The sequence below is a fragment of the Aythya marila genome (assembly GCF_965140915.1).
Source record: "Aythya marila genome assembly, chromosome: 4".
NCBI lineage: Eukaryota > Metazoa > Chordata > Aves > Anseriformes > Anatidae > Aythya > Aythya marila.
In genome coordinates, this window is record NC_139045.1 from 46,183,708 (window position 1) to 46,204,712 (window position 21,005).

The 21,005-nt window shown below is 48.0% G+C and overlaps 1 protein-coding gene and 1 long non-coding RNA gene across 3 annotated transcripts in view; one reads left to right on the forward strand and one right to left on the reverse strand.

The window, feature by feature from the left end:
- The first annotated feature begins 11,667 nt into the window (after positions 1-11,667).
- The window catches only part of ANTXR2 (ANTXR cell adhesion molecule 2), a 111,419-nt gene continuing 102,081 nt past the window's right edge, over positions 11,668-21,005 (forward strand). Inside the window, exons 1-3 of one of the 2 annotated variants that reach the window (XM_082759864.1) lie at positions 11,668-12,045; positions 12,594-12,665; positions 15,651-15,722. In XM_082759864.1, coding sequence (XP_082615990.1) covers positions 11,906-12,045; positions 12,594-12,665; positions 15,651-15,722 — 284 coding nt within the window. In that variant the 5' untranslated portion in view covers positions 11,668-11,905. The remainder of the gene's footprint in view (positions 12,046-12,593; positions 12,666-15,650; positions 15,723-21,005) is intronic. The other variant, XM_082759863.1, reaches the window with a different exon arrangement.
- Positions 18,205-19,267, reverse strand: LOC309877935. The gene is made up of 3 exons (XR_014317459.1): positions 19,216-19,267; positions 18,302-18,387; positions 18,205-18,216 (listed from the first exon to the last, which is right to left on the reverse strand). It is a non-coding gene; the product is annotated as an uncharacterized lncRNA (long non-coding RNA).

The following is a 21,005-nucleotide window of genomic DNA, read 5'->3' on the forward strand; positions in this document are numbered from 1 at the left end:
AATAAAAACAGGCACCTACCACATGTGCCAGGTGAGCAGCCCAGTCTGACGGACCGCAGACATCTCAAGGGTGGTTCAGAGCTCTCCTCTGCCATCTCCATGCCAGCACCACAAGAGCTGGACTGTTTTTAAGGGACCAACATCTCCATCCATGGAATAACCCCCTTAGACTTGCTTCCTCTCATCCACCCCCTTCCCCCTATGTTGGCTCAGAGGTGGGACACATCCACACAGTACTGGGTCTCCAAAAACAGCCCTAACAGGGGGGTTGTGCTCAGGCCCTCACCTTCCCACGACACTCACCAGTGGCAGCATTGCCCCAGCCTCACTTCAGGATCACATTCATCCCCTGCTGGGATCAGTCATGGGATGCTCGGGCACCTACATCCTGGCTCCTGGTGGTGCCGTCCCCCTCCGCCTCACCTGGAAGCTCCCGTGGGAGCGCAGACGGGCTCCGCAGCGGCACGTTTTGGATCCAGCATCCCTGTGAGAAACTTCTGCCGTAATATTTGAGTCCTCAGATGTTCAGCCATTTGCACATACTGCGCGAGCGCCTTATTTGCATAGAATTTGTATTTGTTGGTATTCACATTTGTAGGAGAACGCATACATTAGATTAATGTCATCACAGTTTATGGAGATCATCTGTGCCACAGTAGCAGCTCGAGGTTCTGGCTGTGCTCAGGGGCCCGCAGTGGCTCCCAGGCGCTCCCACCTCCCAAAAAGGTGCGTCAGGGCCACAAGGGGCTGCAGCAAGCCACTGAGCTGAGCCCCAGCCTGCTCCACAAGGACCATCCCCTGCATGCTTTTAGCCTCATTTCACAGCAGAGCCTGGCACATCACTAGGAGGAACTCACCCCAGTGAATCAGTGTCTGTATGGGGCCACGTGGACCCATCCTCCTTGCTTCTTCAGTACCCTTTTCTACAAAGCTCCTCTCTGGGGACGCTCAGGGCTCACACCAGGTGCCTCCCTTCCTTCCTCCCACAGGGCTGTTATCGCACGCTCCTTGGCTCACCGTGGCACCTGGGTGCCTGCGCCTGCTCGACAGCTGGAAGCTGTCAGGAGCGATGCTGCTGGCACGGAGCGTTGCTGGGCTCAGTCAGATATTGTTTGTGTGGCAGATGGAAAGCCTCGCAAGAACAGTGCCGCAGCAACCGAGAGCTCATTTTCTGCGAGGAGATTTTTGTTATCCGGCCATGCTTTCATCAGGTGACTCCACATCCCAATGAGAAAGGCTTTGTTAAGACACTCCCCTTACCAAAATCATACAGTTAGGCTTTAAAGCCGAGTCACTCCTGGTGCCAGCATCACTTGGGCTTCCCCAGGAAGCCATCCAGGCCCCCAGCACGCAGAGACACTCCCCAAAAAAACACCGAGGAGGAGGATGGCACACTTCCTGATGTGCAAGGATGTGGTGACACCGGATGTCAGCCTGCACAAAACCACATCACTTCAGGGACTGAGACACTCACATGGCTCAGCTAGTGAGAGGGATGGGTTCCCGAAGGAAAAAATGATGGCTTTACGCAGTTTCCTTTGTCACAACTACCACGCACAGCCCTGTGGTGCGACTGCCTTCTTTACACTACCTTGGAGAGGTTCTCGTGGCTCTTCACTGCCATTTTGTTCTCTCCTCCCTCCAAGTGGATGGCACAGCTCGGGATGCTCCCCCAAAACACAGCTGTGACCTGCTGCCTATGGGGGAAGGTGGAGGAGCTGCCCCAACCCACACCCCAGTTAAGTGTGAAAGGAAGGAGCTCAGGCTCAGCCACCACAAAAGCAGGGCTATCCCAGCACCCCACAAAGCCCCATCCCCACTGCATGCAACCCACACTGAATATGTGGTTAAAACTCCTTTAGTACAGCATCGTATCCAAGTTTAATGCTGGCTTTATTAGACATGCATTCATTGAAGTTTTACTCCTTACAAGCAAGGAGTCATATCTTGAAAAGGACTTCAGATGTTTGAGCACTTACATCCTGTTTTTCAGGGGATTTATGCACCTAGAAACCTGGAGAACAACTTCCACATCATATGTGAACTACATCATATGTGAACTCAGGCATTTCTGGAAGTGTCCTCAAAACTTCATCAACCTTGTGGCAAGCAGCTCCTTATTTTCCATTGTGCTGGTTCTTACTCTCGACCAACATCTGCCACTATGATTATGATCTCTAATGAGCTTCTAAATCACATCACAGCATTCTGCATTGATGAACTACATTCAGTAACTGTTTCCTTCTGCAAGATGTGAAACACTTCCTACAAGATGCTGAGTGCTCTCAATTCCCACAACACAAAAGGTGAGAAACTGTTTCTTAGCATGTCTTATTCAAGGAAACCTGGGGACTTGAAGAGATGCATAAGGAGATTTCAGCCTGCCTGCTTTACACGCAGGAAATTCTCAAGAATTGCACTGCAGGTGGATAAAACAAACATGGAAAAATGCCCCAGAGAAAATGCACGAGTAGCTGCAGACATTGCCTTAGCTACTGACCCCTTTCAGGTAAGTGAATCTGGGCAGACAACCAAGTGAGCCACAGATATTCAGGGCCCATCTCCCACAGCTGCCACCTTCACCTTTTCACCTTTAGGCTGGACATCAGGAAGAGGTTCTTCACCGAGAGGGTGGTCGCACACTGGAACAGGCTCCCCAGTGAAGTAGTCACTGCACCAAGCCTGTCTGAATTTAAGAAGCGATTGGACTTTTTTTTGACAGGATGTGATGTATGCAATTTTTCACAGGGTAGGGACTAAGGTGATGACTCCTCATGGAGGACTCAGCTTGGTCTTTCCCCTCCGTTCATCAAGATCCCTGCAGTTCCTGAAAGGAAGCGTCAGGAAGGTTGGGTTTATAGCCATGACTTCATAGGGATATTCTTTATTTCCTGCAGATAAGGACACGTACAGCTGGTGTATGCTGCTGAGCAGTTGCCACATCACTCTGAGTAGCTGTGCTGCCCTCCTAGCCTGCCTTCTGCATCACATCTGCCATGTGACGCAGAATCCATTGGGATGAAGTGTGCTGTGCAAGGTAGAGGTGGGAGTTCTCCATCACCATGCTGCTCATGGCATGGCTGGGCTGCCGAACATTACTGTGCTGGCAGCAGGCATCCCACTAAACGCATGCACCTGCTTTGCTCCAGTCCAAGCATGAGCCAGGCTCTGCTGTCTGCAAAAAGATTTCAACCCATCCCAAAGCTGACACCCACTTTTGGTCAGGTACAACACACCTCAGTCTTCTCCATTGCCCAGGAAGATCAACTCATCATGGGTGCTGAGCATCTAGGACACATCCTCAGCAAGATGAAGCCACCCTCCACTCTTCAGCCCATGGGGATGCATGATGCGCCTCTCCTAGGCAAACCCTGTGGAGCTGATGGTCTGTTCAATTAGCTTCAGCCTTATGAAGTTGTGTCATACTAAGAAAAAAAAAAACAATATTGATAATGAAAACAGGTGTACAAAAGCTGCAGGGTCTTCCTGACACAGGTAAAAATCACTGTGGTCAGCGTAAAAAGGGGACAACTGAGACAGCAGAACAGACCACCCATCCCATGTGAACCCTGCTCAACTCTAACACCCTCCTGCTCCCACCCCAAATGTGAGACCCCCATTTCTTCAGGTCTGTGCACACCCAGCACCTACCCACCACCATGACACATTGCTGGGGTTGCAGCCATCTCCAAGGGTTCTCACCAGGTCAGGAGCAGGAAAGCCTAAATAAGCAAACAGAAAAACAAGGAGGAAAAAAAAAGGCAATGCTCCCAAGCAGCAAGGGCAGGGCACACACACCATGGCATGCCAGTGCTGCGAGGCATCTCTGCTTACACCTGGGTGCACAGCCCAGGTGAGTGCCCTGTGACTCAGCACCACCCCAGGAAATGAGTTACGAGCGAGTTAGAGCCCATCTTGTTTGCACAGCCTCAGCACGCACCGAAGCGCCGCCCAGTCTCAGGGTGATTCATGAAAAACGTTCTTTGCTATGTGAGTCTTGTAGTAAAGAGGGAAAGCTGCTCCCATTCAATCAAGTCCACTTCGTACAAGTCCCAACCACCTCCCTCCCATCTGAAGACCAGCGGGGTATCACCAGCACTCACTTCTCCTCCTGACAGCCAGGGAGCTGCCACAGGAGCAGCCAGCATCGCTCCCACGGCAAAAGCCCCTGACCCAGCTGAAAAAGGTTCTCACAAGCCCGCTTCCTTCCCAGCCAGCTGCTGACGGTGGATGCAAAGGAAAGACTGACCACAGTAGAAACCCCAGCCTCTTTCGTAACCTTCGGTTTTCCTCAGGCACATCCTTTACAAGGCTTGACTACAGCTTCACACGAGCTAACGGACTCCTGGTTTCACTGAAAGAACTTCATTAACCTGAAAACAGTCCAGGCAGCACCATGTGCAGGTTCACGATTACATGCTTTGGCTATGCTTTTAAATGCCCCAAACTCCTCTAATCATTCAGGTAGGGGAAGGCCTTACACCACTGCTAGTCAAGCCTCCTGCTCCAAACCCGGTAAACACCCAATTCAGACCCAAACTCTGGACTTGGACCACTCAAACCTCAAATGCATCCACGGATGCAGATGGCACAGCCACTGTCCTGTCCCCACAGCAACCAGCCACCTCCACAGCTTCGTGCCATGGCTCTTCAAGGGAAGGAGCCCAGGCTGGAGCCACCACCCCTCCTCTCCTGTTCCATGGGATGCCAGCTCTTACCTACAAGCAGTGCTCCATAAAACCTCCACAAAAGGTCCAGTATCTCCCTGTTTGCTCCTCCTGGTGCTACACAGCCCAACCTCCTCCTCCTGCAGCTTTCTCTCCTCTGTCTTGACCACCACAGGGTCACATTCATTCCACACGAGGTATTCTTTGGGGCAGCGCAAGTCCCTCCAGCAGCAGCTTCTCCCCCTGCCACAGGGACAGCCACTGCCACCACCAGCTGAGCTGCAGGAGCATGGCTCTCTCCCCCTACCTGCAGCACACCCCCATGATGACACCCAGGTGCTCACATTTGGGCCCTTATAATGACAGGCCTGCAACCAGGGAACAGCCAGCAGCTGTTACGGGCTGCAGGTGTCCCCAGCAGCAAGCGATAGAAGGGACCTCCATGAGAGGACAACAGGCTCTGGATGAAAGGACAAACGAGCAAATCCTACAAGGGGCTGCAGGGGGCAGGAAGGGGAGAAATCATGAGAAAAAAAAAAAGAAAAAGAAAAAGTAATGCCAAAAAAATGCAAGATGCTTTCTTAAAACTGCACATGAGAAAAAAAATAAAATCAGAAAGTCCCTTCCAACCCTTTCAAAGCCCCTGCTTACACAAGGAGTTTGGGCATGCCGTGTTACACCACCGACCTGCAGGGCATCGCTTGCAAGTGCAGCGTGCTCCTGCTACAGGTCCGGCACCAGCTCACCTGCACTGGGCCATGTTTTTGAGGAGACTCACAGGACTCTGGGAACACACAGTGCTCGCACAGGGCTGAATTTCCCAAATGTGGGTGGCGGGAGAAGGCTTTCTGCATGCGGGCTGCTTGGTGGTGCCTGCCGCTGGCGCTCAGCTCAGGGCTCTCCGTGACTGCGGCTCGACAGTGATTGCATGCCGGAAGAGCGTTGCACAGATGACTTCACGAAACAAAATTAGGAGTCATACATAAGAGAGGACATTGCCACAGCTCTGGCGTAATTAGGAGCCATCATCATCAAGCACAGGAAATTGGCACATCTGCTTTTTCAGGCTGTTGGTCCGACGGTGGCTCGCGCGCAGTGTCAGGGGGAGCTCTGCTGCAGCCTGCGAGCCCTGCAAAGCTGTCTTTGCACAAATATTTGCACAGCCCCCTCCCTAAAACAGCAGTATAAGCAGTTCTTCCATCATTTATCCTTCCAGTTGTTATGTTCCATTTCTCTCCCTAGGCCCTAGAAGGGAACATTGACTTCACAGTGTCATGTTCTCTTTCTCCTCTCCAGCCCTGAAGAGGTCAGGCTAGATAAACACCAGTCACTTTTTAATCAGGATAACCCCGAACAGAACAAAAGTTACATTCTTGTCTGGATGTTCTGCAGAAGGGGCTTGCTCCTTCCCCTTAGCATCAAGTGACGAAACCATAGCAAATTGGGTGGCTGCAGAACCAAGACACTTCACTTTTTCTTTTCTTTTCTCTCCCTTTGGGTACCTACCTGGGGATCTGTAGGATCCCATCCTTTGATGGGATACGCCCAGCTCCCCTCAGGGAGAACTGCTGCCTGCTTCATTCCCCGTCTCCTCCGGCTGTGCCGTTGTTTCCCGAGAAGACCAAACAGGGTCACTGCAACCCTAGAGTTGTGCTGAAATCCCATCTGAAGTGATCCTTTGGTGCTGCTCCAAGCCAGCGGCTGCTTCCGGCACTGAGTTTGATGTTTTCCATCACGTGTTTTTTTTTTGCTGTACCAGGCCAGGGCTGACTTATTTTGACTCTGTGATGGTTTGCACCAGGACAACACACCTTTCTGTCTTTCTTCTCAGTCCCTCTGCTTGCCTGAGTGTAGTGGGAACAAAGAGCACTGGAGAATGTGCCGTGTGTCCCAGTGCAGTGACAGCCAGCAGAGCATTGTGCTGAAAACCAGGAGAGCTTCTCTGCCTTTGCTGAGACCAGGAACGAGCACCGATTATCATCCCTGGCTCACCTGGGCAGCTAGAGGCCCCATGTGCAGATACTAGTTGCAGAGCTCTGTTCTCACATGTATAGCATCTCTTATCCACTGGATTGGTAACGTTCAGATTTCCTAGTTTTCAGAGTTTAAAGTTGTTGTTTTTCCTGTGTTTTTCAGTGTACTTTTGGTAGGTATCACAAATGGTTTCATTATGTCAGAAAGGAATGATTATTCAGGAATTCTGAGCTTGCATAATTCCCAGATTTGTCTAGACAGATATTTTCCATCTGGATGATACATGCAACACCGCACTAACATGAGTTCCTGTGTTACTTAATGCTGGCCTTTTTATTTATTCATTTATACACTAGCGTGCAGAACGCACACAGACCATTGGGCTACATCTGTACAGGGGAAAAAGGATTTGTTTGGCTAATCCTCCAGCAGGCAGCTCCTCTGTGACTACCACGGATTGTAGGAGTGCCGGACTCGCAGTGGCTTCTCTTTCCCTTTGCAAAGAGTGAGATGTGGTGTTGTCGGCCCATGGCAGCTCGAAGTACCTGGGAGAGCCCCCGACCGTGGCAGTGTGACAAATCCGGACCTCCATTGGAAAGTATATTTGATTAATCAGAACTGCAGCCACACACACACAAGTTTAATCTTTCCCAGACCGAATTTTGGCAGCCATTGAGCATCCTGCAGAAAGCAGCTCTGTCTCACAGAGGTTGTGCCAAGGTTCCCTGCTCCAGAATTGAACTTAATGAGCAGCAAAGTCCTGCCCACCCTTTGTCGTCTATAGGGAAGGCAGTGTGTGGGGTCACCAACCCTCTGCTTGACTTTGGCAGAGCCCGATGGCCCTCTCCCCTCCCGTTGGGCTCACCTCCCCATGGTGAATTATTTTCCACCATGGGAAATGCTTCTGAAACATGCCAAGCTCGATTTGGCACAAACACGGCTCACCTGAGATCTTCCCAAGCAGCGTGGGGCAAAGAGAAGGTGTGGGTGGGTGGGCAGTAAGGGAGAACACACGGGGAACCTGTCTGCGAGTGCTGAGGAAAATGAAAGTGGACGAAGCAGCGCACAGAGCAAACAGGTGGCTCGCCTGGTGTCAGTACAGAGGTCTCCTGGTGCTGCCAAGAGCATCAGGGACCTCTCCCTGCTGCTACACCACCTTCTCCTCCACCTTGTCACAGGACTGAACTCCTGTCCAGCTCCCTGGGTATCAGCACAGATCTCCCCTGGCACCGGAGGCAGCAGCAGGAGGCTCCAGCTGAAGCCCTGTCTCCATGAGCCTGTTCTTTCTGGCGGCTCTGTATATAAACAGTTGTCTGGGCAGCCACATTTTTCTGCTCTGCGCTCCCTGCCCGAGTATTTGCATAGTGAGAAATGCGACGGGGTAAAGCACCCGACTGGATTTTGCTCAGCCCCTAAGGGTTCCTGTTGTGGTGGAGGAGGAAGGGTAAGAGGCAGGAGAGACACAGTGGTCTGATGAGTTCTGAGAATTGGGTGAGGAGGCCACATAAATCCAAATAAAGCCAAGGACATGTAAATATCCACAGGCTACTACCCTGTGCTTCCCTGCCTATCTCTGTCTCATCTAACCCTTCCAGCAAAACAGGCTTGATTTATCTGCAACTTCAGCACAAACCACAGACCAAAAGAGGAATTCACACACTTGGAAACTGGGAAAGAGCAAACCTTGGCTGTCACCCACCTCTGACTGGCAGGGTCGTTCTCTGTGCGAGCAGCTGGTCACATGCAGCTGAAATAAAATTTCCAACAGCTGGATAATGTGACACACACTCCTGTGGCTCAGGGCGGGCTCATGCAGATCTGGAAGCTGAAGCTCAGCCTTGTTTTGGTGACCCTCACCACGCCGTGCTGGATTCGAGGCATCCGCAGAGAGAGGGAGAGGCCAGCGCTGCTCGGCCTTTCTTAAAAGTAGCGGATTTGCAGCCTTTGCTTTTGCTGAGTCTTTGGCAAAGCACAGGCGGCTCAGCCCTTAATCTTCTGTGTTTTGAACATTCACGGGAACTGTAAAATGCAGCTTACTCACCCTTTAGCCTTGCTAGCTCAGAAACATGAGAACTTCATGAGCCAGATCTTCGGTTGATATCAATTAGTGTTGGTCCACAGACTTTGGTGAAATTTCCAGCTTACCTCACACCAGGGCTCAGGTTTGTGTTCCGATTGGCACGGAGATGGCATTCTGACACGGCCGTGTCAGGGCAGAGCACCGTGCCCATGAGGAAGATCTCCATCAAGCCACCTCTGACTGCAGCTTTCCCAGTTCCTCTTGCAGAGGGAAGAGGCTTCAGGTCCCTTTTGGAGCAGGCCACGTGCCTGATTCACCTGCGAGGCCTGTGAGAGGCACACAATCCTTGTTAGGTCACTGTCTCACTTAAAAAACATCAATAAAGTGGTTGTGCTCACGCAGATGAAGGTTCTGGTCACAAAGCTGCTCCAGTGCAGTACAGGGTGGGACTGGATTCTAGGTGCATGTAATTTCTGTAGTTCACACACTTTTTTCTCAGGCTCTGTTCAATCCTGCCATTCTGACTTCCTCTTGTGGATTAGCCCCAGTAGGCAGCCACACCAAATCACTGCTCGTTTCCTTCCCCCCTAAGGGGATGGAGGAACAAGAGAGGAAGGGCAAACGTGAGAAAACATGGGCTCAGATTAAATTTGTGAGGGAAATGTAGAAGAAGAGAAAAAGAAAACAAAGACAAGTGATGCAAATGCAACCACTCACCACCTCCCAAGGGTAGAGGGGTGCCCAGCCAGTTCCCAAGCAAAGGATGGTCAGCGTCCCTAACTCCTCTCTTTTCCCTTTTTATTGCTGAGTGTAACGCTGTTTGGCATGAAACACCTTTTTCGTTAGTTCGGGCCCTCTGCTGGCTTGTGTCCCCTACCAGTCTCTGCACTCCTCACATCACTCTTTCTGTAGGGAATCATACTCATTTAAAGACCAAGGTTGTTCCTACGTCTGCAGCAGGGAAACAGAAAATACTTGTTTGATCTCACAGTAGTGGAACTGTGTTGCGATCCAATTTAGCAAGAAAAGACTTTAGAATTCTGTGCGGCGTCCTGTCGTTCCAACAATCAATTCAGCGTGGGAAACCTGTTTGTTAGAAGTGACAAGGAGAAGATGGATGTTAGAGATATCAACTTTGCCAGCTTATCGCTGCCGTGACTGACACGGGATTCTTCTTGTGTTTTGTCACGCATGAACAAGAAAGTTGTCGACTCAGAGATGGAGGCTCCATGAGGATAACAAATACCAGTCCACCACACCGCAAGTTTTTCTCACCCAGCAAGCCAGCTGGATTCTCCCAAGCTGTGTGCCAGCCATACCCGCAGTAAAGCAGAGGTTCTGTCACAGAAGCTTGCAGTACGATGTGCTTCTCTAATAGGGACACAGCTCGAGGTCACAGTCACGCTCGGGTGTGCTCCCAGCAGCCCTGAAACACAGGCCAGGAGCACTCGGCTGCAGCACCCCTCTTACACGTCTGAAGAGGCTAATTCCCCCCGGTCCCATCTGTGTTCCCTGCGTACCAGGCCTCCTGCAACCCCATAAAACATTAATTTAATAAAAGCCACAATGACGTGACAGCTTACTGCCAGTCACAAACCCATATTGATTCCTGAATAATTCATTTGGCAGAGGATGGGGCAGAAAAAGGTAATTTCTGGGGGATTTTTGTCTTGGTAAACTGCTCACCCTGTGGCCAGTTCCACCGCAAGCCATTTGTTTCAGGAGACTGTCCAATTCTGAAGGAAACTTGTATTTTCTTGTAAGGCATTGGGCACCTCTGACCCATGTTTTATCTTGCCACAGTTGGACAGCCTTACTGATTCATTGCTCCCATGGCTGATATCGTGGTAGAAGACACATTTTTGGTAAATTTGAGAGCTCTGGGATGTATTACTTGGCTAGAAAAACATAGCTTAATGCATGGTGAGGAAGAATGCCCTGCCTAGCCCTAAGCCTGAAGTCTCGTGAGTTCTCCTGAAGTCTCTGGCGCTGGAGAGCCCCACACCTTCAGCTTCCCTGCATCGTAGCTGTGAAAGCAGCCCACTGGAAATTAAAGCCGCTTGGATCAGATGCTGTTAAAACAAAATGGTGAACAAAAGAAAAAACAACTTTATTTGAAATCCTGTCAATCACTCGTCACATAGTGCTTGCGGCGAAAACTCCATGCAGGAAACAAAGAACTAGAGGCTAGACATTTATTTTTAACTGGGGAGATAATTTTGGTCTATGCAGCTCGTGGCTAGAATTTTTCATCAGCGAAAACTCACGCATCTTTTTAGCCTTCAGATAATATTTTAAGATTATAAAGCATATTTGAACTTCCTGCGAAAACCTGAGGCCCCAGATGGCAAACTCTGAAAAGATAATATTCTTGCAGCATGAAGTGACGCTTTCCACAGTGCCTCATGTTCGCTGCGAAGGATCCAGCTTATGCTTCAGACCAAATGCCTGCTCTATATTTAGCACGGCAGAGTCTATTGTGAAGCGGTGCAGTTTGGTGGTTACCACGTGCGCAGTCCCAGAGCAACAGTTTGGGTCTGTCGGAGCCGGTTCCTGAAAGGAGAAAATGGTTAACGCGCATGGATGTAACACGACTTGGAACAGCTTTTGGTGGATTTTGGGGGGGAGGAAAAGAACTTGAGCGGTCTTTGAGCTGGCAAAGTGCTTACAAAGGGAAGCAGTGATCTAAAAATAAGAACAATAGTTTAAAAAGACACAACGCGAGGAGGCCGGCGGCTCAGCCTCCTCGGAGGGCGGCAGGCTCGCACGGGCTGAGCTCGGCGTCCCGGCCTTCAGGGGGCTGCCGGGGGGCCCGGGGAGCCCCGGCTGCGCCTCGCTTCTGAGTTTGCACCGCCCGAGGGGAATGCGAGCCCCGTGGCGTGTGGCAAGCGCCTCGCTCGGCTCTCAAACTTGCCTCAGAGAGCCGGCAGGGTAGCGCCTGAGGGGAGGGCACGGCCCGGCCGAGCCGGGCGGGGAGGCGCCTGCGGCGGAGCCGGGTCGCCCTGCTCGGGGCTGCGGGCGGCCAACGGGGCCGGGGAGCGGGGGGGCGGTGAGGGAGGCGGGCCGAGCCCGCCCGGCCCCGGCCCCCGCCGCTGACGGGCGGGGAAGGGCCGGGCCGGGCCGGGCCGGGCGAGCAGCGGCGGCGGCGGGCGAGGGGCGGCCACTCGAGCAGCGCCCGCGCCCGCTGAGCGGCAGCACGGCCGCGCCGGGCCCCCGCGTCCCCTCGCCGCCGCCCCGAGGCCCCATGGCGGGGCTCTCGCTGCCGCCGCCGCCGCCGCTGCTGCTGTCGCTGCTGCTGCTGCTGCTCCCGCCCGCCGCCGCCTCCCCGGCCCCGGAGCAGCCGTCGTGCCACGGCGCCTTCGACCTGTACTTCGTGCTGGACAAGTAAGGGCTGCGCGAGGGGCTGAGGGGGCGGCGAGCGGGGCTAGCGGTCGCCTCAGCGGGCTAACGGTCACCCACAGGGGGCTAACGGTCAGCGCGCGGGGCTCGCCTCAGCGGGCTAACGGTCCCCACGCCGCGCTCAGCCGCCGCCGCCGCGCCGGGCTAACGGTCGCCGCGCGCCACCGTCGTGTTTGTTTTATTATTATTATTTATTATTTTATTATTATTTTTGTTTTTGTGAGGTAAAAAGGCGTTTTCCGAGTAAAAAAAAAAGTGCCGGCGGCGGCCGTTTTTCGGGCAGCTGCCGCCCCTCCCCCGCCGCAGCTGCCGGCGGTGGGGTTTGTGGCGGGGAAGTTTGCGGCGGACGGGCTCGGCTGCTGCTCGCTGCCCCGCCGGGAAACGGCCCCAAAACCGCTCCCGGGAACCTCCAGGGGGGTCCTGAGGGGAGCAAACAGTCCCGGGGGGCTGGGTGTCGCTGGAAATGCCCCTTTCCTCCCCCCCCTTTCCGTAACTCAGGCCTACGACTCACACGCTTCTGCTTTTCTTTCCAGGTCTGGGAGCGTAGCGCAGAACTGGCACGAGATATTTGATTTTGTGCATCAACTGACGGAAAGATTTGTGAGGTGCGTTTTGTTCCCTGCACTGTCTCTCGTTCTGGGATAGCTTGAGAAAGCCCACGTTTTCGTAAGCTCGGTAGATCCCTCTCACAAACATGTTAAGAGTTTGGCTTCTAATGCCCTGATTGCGAGAAAATCTTGGAAACTTTCCCTTAATTTTCTCATGTTTGGAACTCAGTAAAAAGGCGATAGTAAGCATCTTTAAACACTTAAGTCTCTCAAAGTACTTTGAGGGGTGAATACCTCTTTTTCTGCTCTTATTTTTCCCTGAACCACAGGGAAATACTTCTCATACATATTTTTGCCTGAACCACAGGGAGATACTTCTCATACAGCATTTCATGTATACTGCTTTTAGAGATCTAGATGAAGATAGCAATCTGATTACACCTCTGTGTGTGCATGTAAATGTGTGGCACAGGTGAAAAATGGGGAAGCATCTTTCAAGCTCAGAAAAATACACAGGAAGTTTGTGCCTTGGTAACAGTGTATGTGTCATACGTACATGTAATCAACTTTATGTTTAACTGGCTCGCAGTACTGTCTGGCAAGTAGTGGTGCTGCAGAAATGGCTGTTGTAAACACTGGCTAACTGTACAAACAGCTGAGGGTGACTGGGTTGTAGCATCCTGCTTTAAAAAAAAAAAAAAGTGAAACAAAGAAAACCTCCAAAAATACGGAGACAGATGTGGCAGTTTTTGCTCTGGAAAAAGAAATTCAGCAAGCACTTATAATCTTGGCTTGCTAATAATAAGGAGATACAAATAGGCTTGTATAATTTAATACAGTGCCTACATCCATCATCTGTAAAGCAAGTCTTATGTTAAGCAAATGGCTTACATGAGCCTTTGAAAGTTATTTTGTAAAGTTTATAAGAAAAAGAAGAGAGCCTGGGGACACTGTAGCACCACTTCTTTTTCAACAACCACTGAAAAATACATCTGTCCCCACTAAAAGAGTGGTGCTTGTCTGGTGTAAATCCTTCCATTCACCATCTTTTGCAGCCAAATTAGAATGCCCTCTGCAACAGTTGTTGTGTAGTGGTCTGGCTGCATTATCTAAAATAATTTAGTTGGTAAGTTATTGAGCTGATCTTACACATCAAAGGAGTGTTAACAACAGTGCAGAGACAGACAACCTAACCTCAGAGCATCTGCACACTCAACCTTATGTGGCACTAAGCCTTCACAGAAGGACCAACCATCGGTTAGCTCCTGTGGGAGCCTGAGCAGTTCATACTGTGCCCTCTGAGAACTGATAGGGCCTTTGTGCCCCCTTCAGGCCTCAGTACACTTTTAAACAGGGTACAGAGTCAACCCTGCTCTTTCTTAAATTGAAAAAGTGTGGGCAGAACCACAGGGAACCATTTGGTAGCAAGTTGCTTCAGTCCGCACCTAAAGTTTTCATCTGAAGAATTATTTCACAGCTGTGTGACCTGTGTGCATCTGCTCACCAGTTTGGCTCATCTGTTGCATACATGTTTCAGTAGTAGCTCTGTTGCTGCCCTCCTCCATCATCCTGGAGTCCAAGTGCTGGGAACACAAAACAGAAATGGGGTGTCTTGCAAAGAGGACAGATTCATGGTTAGTTAGAGGACAGTTCAAGTTAGTTAAGTAGTAACTTTGACGTTTCTACTTGTAGAGGGTTGCATCTCAAAGAGGGAAGTCTGGCATTGCTTGGGCTAGATAGATAGTGATCTAATGCAGAGGTGGGGATTTCAGCTGTTTGTTTGGCAGCTGCTTGTGGCAACTAAGACAACTGATAAACCCACAACTTAGATTACAATTACATTTAGAGCATCTCAGATATTTTTTTTTAATATCCAGTACCTCAATAGCCTACAAGACTGGATCTTAAATCCAAGTTGTGAGTGGCCAAAGGTTTTCCCAGAACTTTTATTTCCGTGATGTCAATAATTTTAAGTTGCATCACTGACACAAAATAACTGAAAATGCATAGTCATTTATCTCTACAAGTGTTGTCTTTTACTAATATTAACCCAATAAATCAGTGCTGATACACATATATCATGAATTATAAAATTTACCAAATATCTTGTCATGAATATAAATTCAAGGCAGGTAGGATGGATGTTAATACTTACCTTAGGGAAGTTACTGTCTTGGCCTTCCAGAACATCAGTTCTTAAGAGATGCATTTTTCCACTGACAGTTGGAGTTAACTTCTCTTAGTCTTACTAAGAGACAAGTGGGGTTCTCAAAAATAATAATAATAATAAAAGATATAATTCCTTATTAAAAAGTAATTTCATACAGGATTGCTTTGTACAATGACATTTCCCTGGATGATTTTACAGATGTCGATCACAAGTGGCACAACTCTATGTCAGAGACAAACATCCTAATTCTGAAAGAGTTTGTCATGCCACTTGACTAGAGCTGAAAAAGCCAGACAGTGCTGCTGCTTTAATTCTGGTGATTTTATGACCTAAAAGCATAGTTGGAAATATACTTTGTACTGAGATCAAACTTTAAGAAGGGGTAACTAACTTGTGCATGTGTCCATGTTTACTGCCCTGGAGCAAGGGTGCACTGTAAGCGCATAGCCCTAACTTATTTTTACACCAGCGAGTGATGATGAAAACATCTTTTATACTTTGGTAGATAATCAAATTGTATGTAGATTGTAGATTGTTTGGTAAACAATCCATGAATTTCACATTCAGTTGGGTCACACGAGTTCTTAACTCTTAAGTTCAGCATGTGTTGATTTGGAGTTCAGTCAGGAGGAAGAGAAAAATAATTCTAATTCTGCTACTTCATTCTCAATGCATGCCTGGAAAAGGAAGTGAAATGGGCAGAAACCCTTCAGTTCCTTTCTTGTTCTTGTTTTCTAGTTCAAAAGTGTGTTCTTTGGAAGTTAGAGGATAAAGACATTAGTAATAAATGAGTACATGAATGGAATGATGTGCATGTGTACATTTCATTTGTCTAAACTGTTGTTTTTTTCTTTTCTTTCCCCTTTTAAAAGCCCCAAGATGAGATTATCCTTTATCGTGTTTTCCTCCCAGGCACAAGTCATTATGCCATTAACTGGAGACAGGTTAGTGCACTGCTTTTTTTTAATTCCCATCTCCCTCTCCCCACCAAGAGCTCTTATTAAATCAGAGGAACAGTCACAGATACTGAACAATAACCGATACCTTTAAGTGGTGGTCAGTCACGTGGCCTCGGTGTAGAGATGGATTTAATTTTGTGAACATCTCAATGGAAAGCCTGGTAAAAGGGAAAAGGAGAGGGATGAGAAAAATTCTTGATGTGAATTCTGCTGCTGCTTTGCACACCAACTATGAGTTGATGGTTTTTCATCTCTTGCATGACTCTGCACCTTCCTTGACACAACAGGAGAAATTACTTTTGCATGTACTTTTATAAAGCAAGCTCTTTAGATAAAAGTTTCCAATGTTTATGTCCAGGTAAAGCACACAATAGTAAATTAATGTTTCCCATTATCTCATATTGTCTATGTTCTAATGATGACTTCAAAAACAGTTTTAGATGGTAAAGTTTGTGCCACTTGAAAGATGAGAGATCTTTGTGACACCATGGACATGTCTTGAGGTACCTGACATCTTCCCTTCTGTTGATGTTTTTAGGGGCAATGGAATGCAAGGCTACTCACTCTGATTTCAAGAAGTGATGATTAGCAGCTACGACAGGTCAGGGATAGGTGTTGGGGAAACAGCAGCAAAAAAATCAGGTAGAGGAGAGATTGTTGCAAAATTAACTACCGAAACCACAGGAACTGGGAACTATATTGGGGAATCCCTTCTTTCAGCAGAGGACAGTTGCAGTACCCTCAAATCACCTGGGTCCTTCAGAAATCCTTTCAGCCCTGTCAAAACAACACACCCTTACTGTCTCCCTTCTGTCCAGAAGCCAAGCACTATGAACAACTTTTTGGATTTGGAACATTTGGATAAATCATTTACAAATCATATTAATGAACTGTGGCAGGGTGGAAGTGAGGTAGTCCTTCCTTTCTGTTTCCTTTAGTGGAATTGATACAAAACATGATGTGTCCTTTTCACTCAGTTTTGGTTTTTTTTTTTTAGTAAAGGATACATAATAGCAAGTACAACACTGAAGAGAACTGACCTTGGCAACAGACAAATGTCTCGCCCTATAGTAAAGGAGGCTGACATTCTAGAAGTAGACTGTCTGAGGACACAGTTCCAAGCCCCTACCTGTTCAAGCACTTCAAAAAGTGGTCTGACTTGAGAACAGCTAAGTGCTCACGCCCCAGCCTGCACTTGGATGCTGGAGCTGCTCTCTGCAAGGAGAGACAAGGTTATAAACCATTTTTCCAGATGGCTTGAGAGAGTTCAGAAGAGGACATTTAAGCCTGTTCCAAGGACTGCTCAAGTCAATGAGACCCTTTCTCTCGATTTCAATAGGCTCTCAATCCCTGTTAGTAGTCTATTCCTTATCAAACTCAGAGTCAGCATTGATACCACACAGAGCACTTGGACAGAGCTCTGGAATTGTGCCACATGAGCACAAGTGCCTTTTTTATCGTTGCGTGCTTATGGCACGCTTCAGGCTGTGGAAAGAATCAAGTGTTTCTTGGAAATCTAGTTTAAAGCATAGAAAGAACCCATTTACTCTCTTGTGGATTCCTCTGAAGGACTTTTCTTAAATACAAGGTTTGCCAATTGTTTTGAGCATGTTTAGGAGGAACTAAAAGGAAGGTGGAGGGGAGACAACAGTAACTGTGACCTGACCCTATCTACATGAATAAGAACGGATAGATAGAGCTGGAACAGCTGTTACTTTCAATATTGAAGTAGTCAATGGTTAAAAATGACTTACAATTTTAACTCCCATTGTTCTAAACAGGAGGTGAGCAGGCTAAGTACAGCGCGGTATCAGGGATGGGTGTTCGTGATTATGGGATGTTCCAGCCTTGTTAGTTTACGTGCATTTTAGCTTTGCCAGGATGTTTTTCCCCACACTCACTTGCTAATTCACCAATTAGCAATTTGTGAAACCACAACTCATTCCCAGCAGTTAGTTCAAAGTAGGGAGGTCTTTTTTGTTTAAAAAACCAAAGCATTCTAATTGTTTGCACAAAGTGATTGTTGCTTTTTCCTCTATAATAAAGATGTGGATATAAAGAAACCCACACCACAGTGCTAACGCCCCTGCATTGCCAAATATTTTTGGGACTATGTAAACAACTGTGCAAAGAGAAGTCACTGATAACCACAGTACACACAATGCTGTGACAAATACTTGGAATAAAAGTAACACCCAAATGGAAACTACTGTTGTAGAGATGCTCGTTCCCCAGTGAAGTTTGTCTGCAAACTGTATACAGACCGATAAACAGATTTGTGCATTCACATTCGGGGCTCAGCTATGCTACCACTTTTAAAAAGAAAGCTGCTCAGAAAAGCAGTTACACTGGCAAAGGTTGATGTCTTCTGCATTCTCTTCTAGCCAGCTGTATGCTGGCCAGCAGAATTTCAGGTTTCTGTAAGCCCGATTCTGCAGCACGTGGTTGGTATCCATAGCCAGAACTAGCTGTGCTGATTCTGTGGGATATAAAGAAAGATTATGTTCCTGAAAGTGGAAAAATTGGACCCTTAAGTACCTGATGCATTACCAGCTGCACCCTACCATGCTTGTCCACAGCCTGATGTAGTTCATTCCTTTGCTGCCCTTTGGTGCCTGTCTGTTTTCTATTCAAAGCACATGCAGGAGTCCTACAATTTGAAGCATAATGATTATTATTGTTGTATCTAGCTCTCCAGTATTTAAGTAAATCTGAATTCTGGATCATGCTCAGATAAAGGAAGGTTGCTACATTTTAATTTACGTTAAATTGATTTATTTGTTTGCAAAGCTGGGCTGCATTGTAATCGCTCTTTACTAAATGGTCTGGTTTAACTTCTAAATGTAGTTCTGCAGCACCCTGTCTTGGGGCACGGAAGGTAGGAGACGAGTTTGCTGTAGACTTTGGCCCAGGCAGGGAGCGGTGTTTGTAGACAGGCCCACGTGCCTCCCAGAGGAGTTGGCACAGCCTCCCACACAGCAAACAAAGCCTCTCCAGCTGGAGTGTGTAATGCTGGCATAAGGTCCTGCTTGCCGAGACAGAGCACAGCAGAGGTCCCCAAAGGGTATGGCTCAGCCCGGCACCTCTCCTGATTTCAGCTGGGCTGGGCTGGGCTCTTCCCCACAGCCCCTGCTTACACAAGTTCACAAGAGAATCCAAAAGAACCCTTGGATCAAAATGACAAAGTGCTTATAGCCATGGTTGCATTTGCCTGCCTGCTACTAGAAGCATTATCTGAAGTAGCTGCAAAGTTTATAAGAGAGAACAGACAGGGTATGTAAAACAAATTAAACGTGCCTTTTCTAAAAGACAGAGGTGTGATGCAGCACATATGCCAAATGGGGAAGAGATATTAAAATTGTGATTGTTCAGCCCAAACACAGACAGGCTGCAAGTTGCTGATTTTGTTTTGCCTTTTCCACCTCCCTCCCTTGTCTGACTTAAACCACGAAGCCAAAGGCAATCCAGCCTTTATTACCATTATTGAATTGTAGTGCAGTGGTGTCCAGACACCCAGGCTGAGGTCATGGTTCTGTTATTTCAGTACAGATGAGCTTCATATAAAACCAGACCTTCTCCGCAGAGTTTTGTGGCTACAGCAACTCATTACCGAAACTAGGGAGAAGAGAATTCTGAGAGCACTGCAGAGCAAGAAAGAGGGCTTCCAAGTACTACAGCTGGCTGAGTAGAGGGTCCTGTTACTGCAGGGGTTCAGGCAGAGATGAGCTCCTGTGCCCTCCCTCCAAACCTTCTGGATGTGAGTTTTGGTGTGACTCGGCTGATCTGTTTTGATGCTTGTTAGGGGGCGGTCTGCTTGGGCTGTAAGTCCTGCATTCGCCTTGTGACAGTCAGAGCAGGGCTTGCTCCTACCTGACCCTCCCAAAGCAGGGGTGGAGCTTCCCTGTGTCTGGCTGGGCTGATCTGGTAACACGTGCCCCAAAAAGGGATGGTGACTGATTAAGTTGCAGCTAAAAAAGCTGCTGCTGCCAAAGATTTTCCTGGAACCCCTTGTAGGCAGAGGCCTGGAAACACCAGAGATTTCTGTGTGGCTGGGTCACAAGACATTTTAGATAAATAAAACTGAACTGATTGTACAAAAGCTATTTTTGCAAAATGAAATCTGTTTCAGAAAACTGGGACTTGAGTTGCTGCTTGTTTCTTGGCAGCAGAACGCTAACGCCTGTGATGTGCTGCCACTCATCCTGGCAAGCACTAAGTATGTGGTTTATAATCTGCGTTCATACATAATCAGTTTCAAGTTGTTTCTATAGATGCTGAATATAAAATATTTGGATCAAACAGATTGTATTATCTTACATAACTTGTTCTTCTCCATACATTCAATGTGACATTTTTTATTTTTATTTTTTAATTGTATCAGTTGATCCTGTGATTGGGAGCTTATTGCAGCTAGGGATTGTACTTTGGAACAGAGCTTCTAAACATAGAGGAACCCCATCAGCGGAACAAATGCCTAGTGGGTGGCATTCAGGCAGACCGGCATATGCATTCTTTCTCATTTTGCTTGCCTTAAGGAAAGCTTTCATGCATCCTGCAATGTATTTTCCCTCCGTCTCCTCACCCCTGCTTATTTCCTCATTGTTACCTATATTTATTCTATATGCTCTGCCCCACATGTCATGTCTTTACTTAGCTGTTTTTTGCTTGTTTGTTTGTTTGTTTTCTCCCCCCCCAGGGTAACTTTCCATGGGTTGAGTGGAACTTTAAGAATTAAGAACTTCCAGATTTAGTTGGAAAAAATCTTTAACACTATCCTTACTGCTACTCCCTTTCCTTAGATAAAAGAGGTGTCCCACAAATGCTGCTTTTGCCTATCAATACTAATTTTTTAAGGCAGAAGAACTTAATTATTGCAGTTCTCTCCTACCCTATTAAATAGCCACAGACTGACCAGGATGATTTATTTAACTAGAAATATAACTGCTATTTTAAGGGATTTCCTTTTCTAATTGCAGCATGATCAGAAGTGAAGTCAGTTTAATTGAACAAAGTAAACTTAATAAAACAAAATTTCTGGTGGGCCATTTTAATGCTGAGGCTTGGTCACTTTTTTTTTGTGGTATTTACTCTGAAACATTTTACCCAAATCCAGCTCTTTGACTCACTGAGGCATATTCTGTTATTTAGGTTTAAACTAACTGTTAGCACAGTGCTGCTTCCGTTGTGAATATAAGATCTGCCTCCACACATAGCTAAATGCCGTGTTTTACAGATTTTAATTTCAGGCTTCGTTTACAACAAATGTTA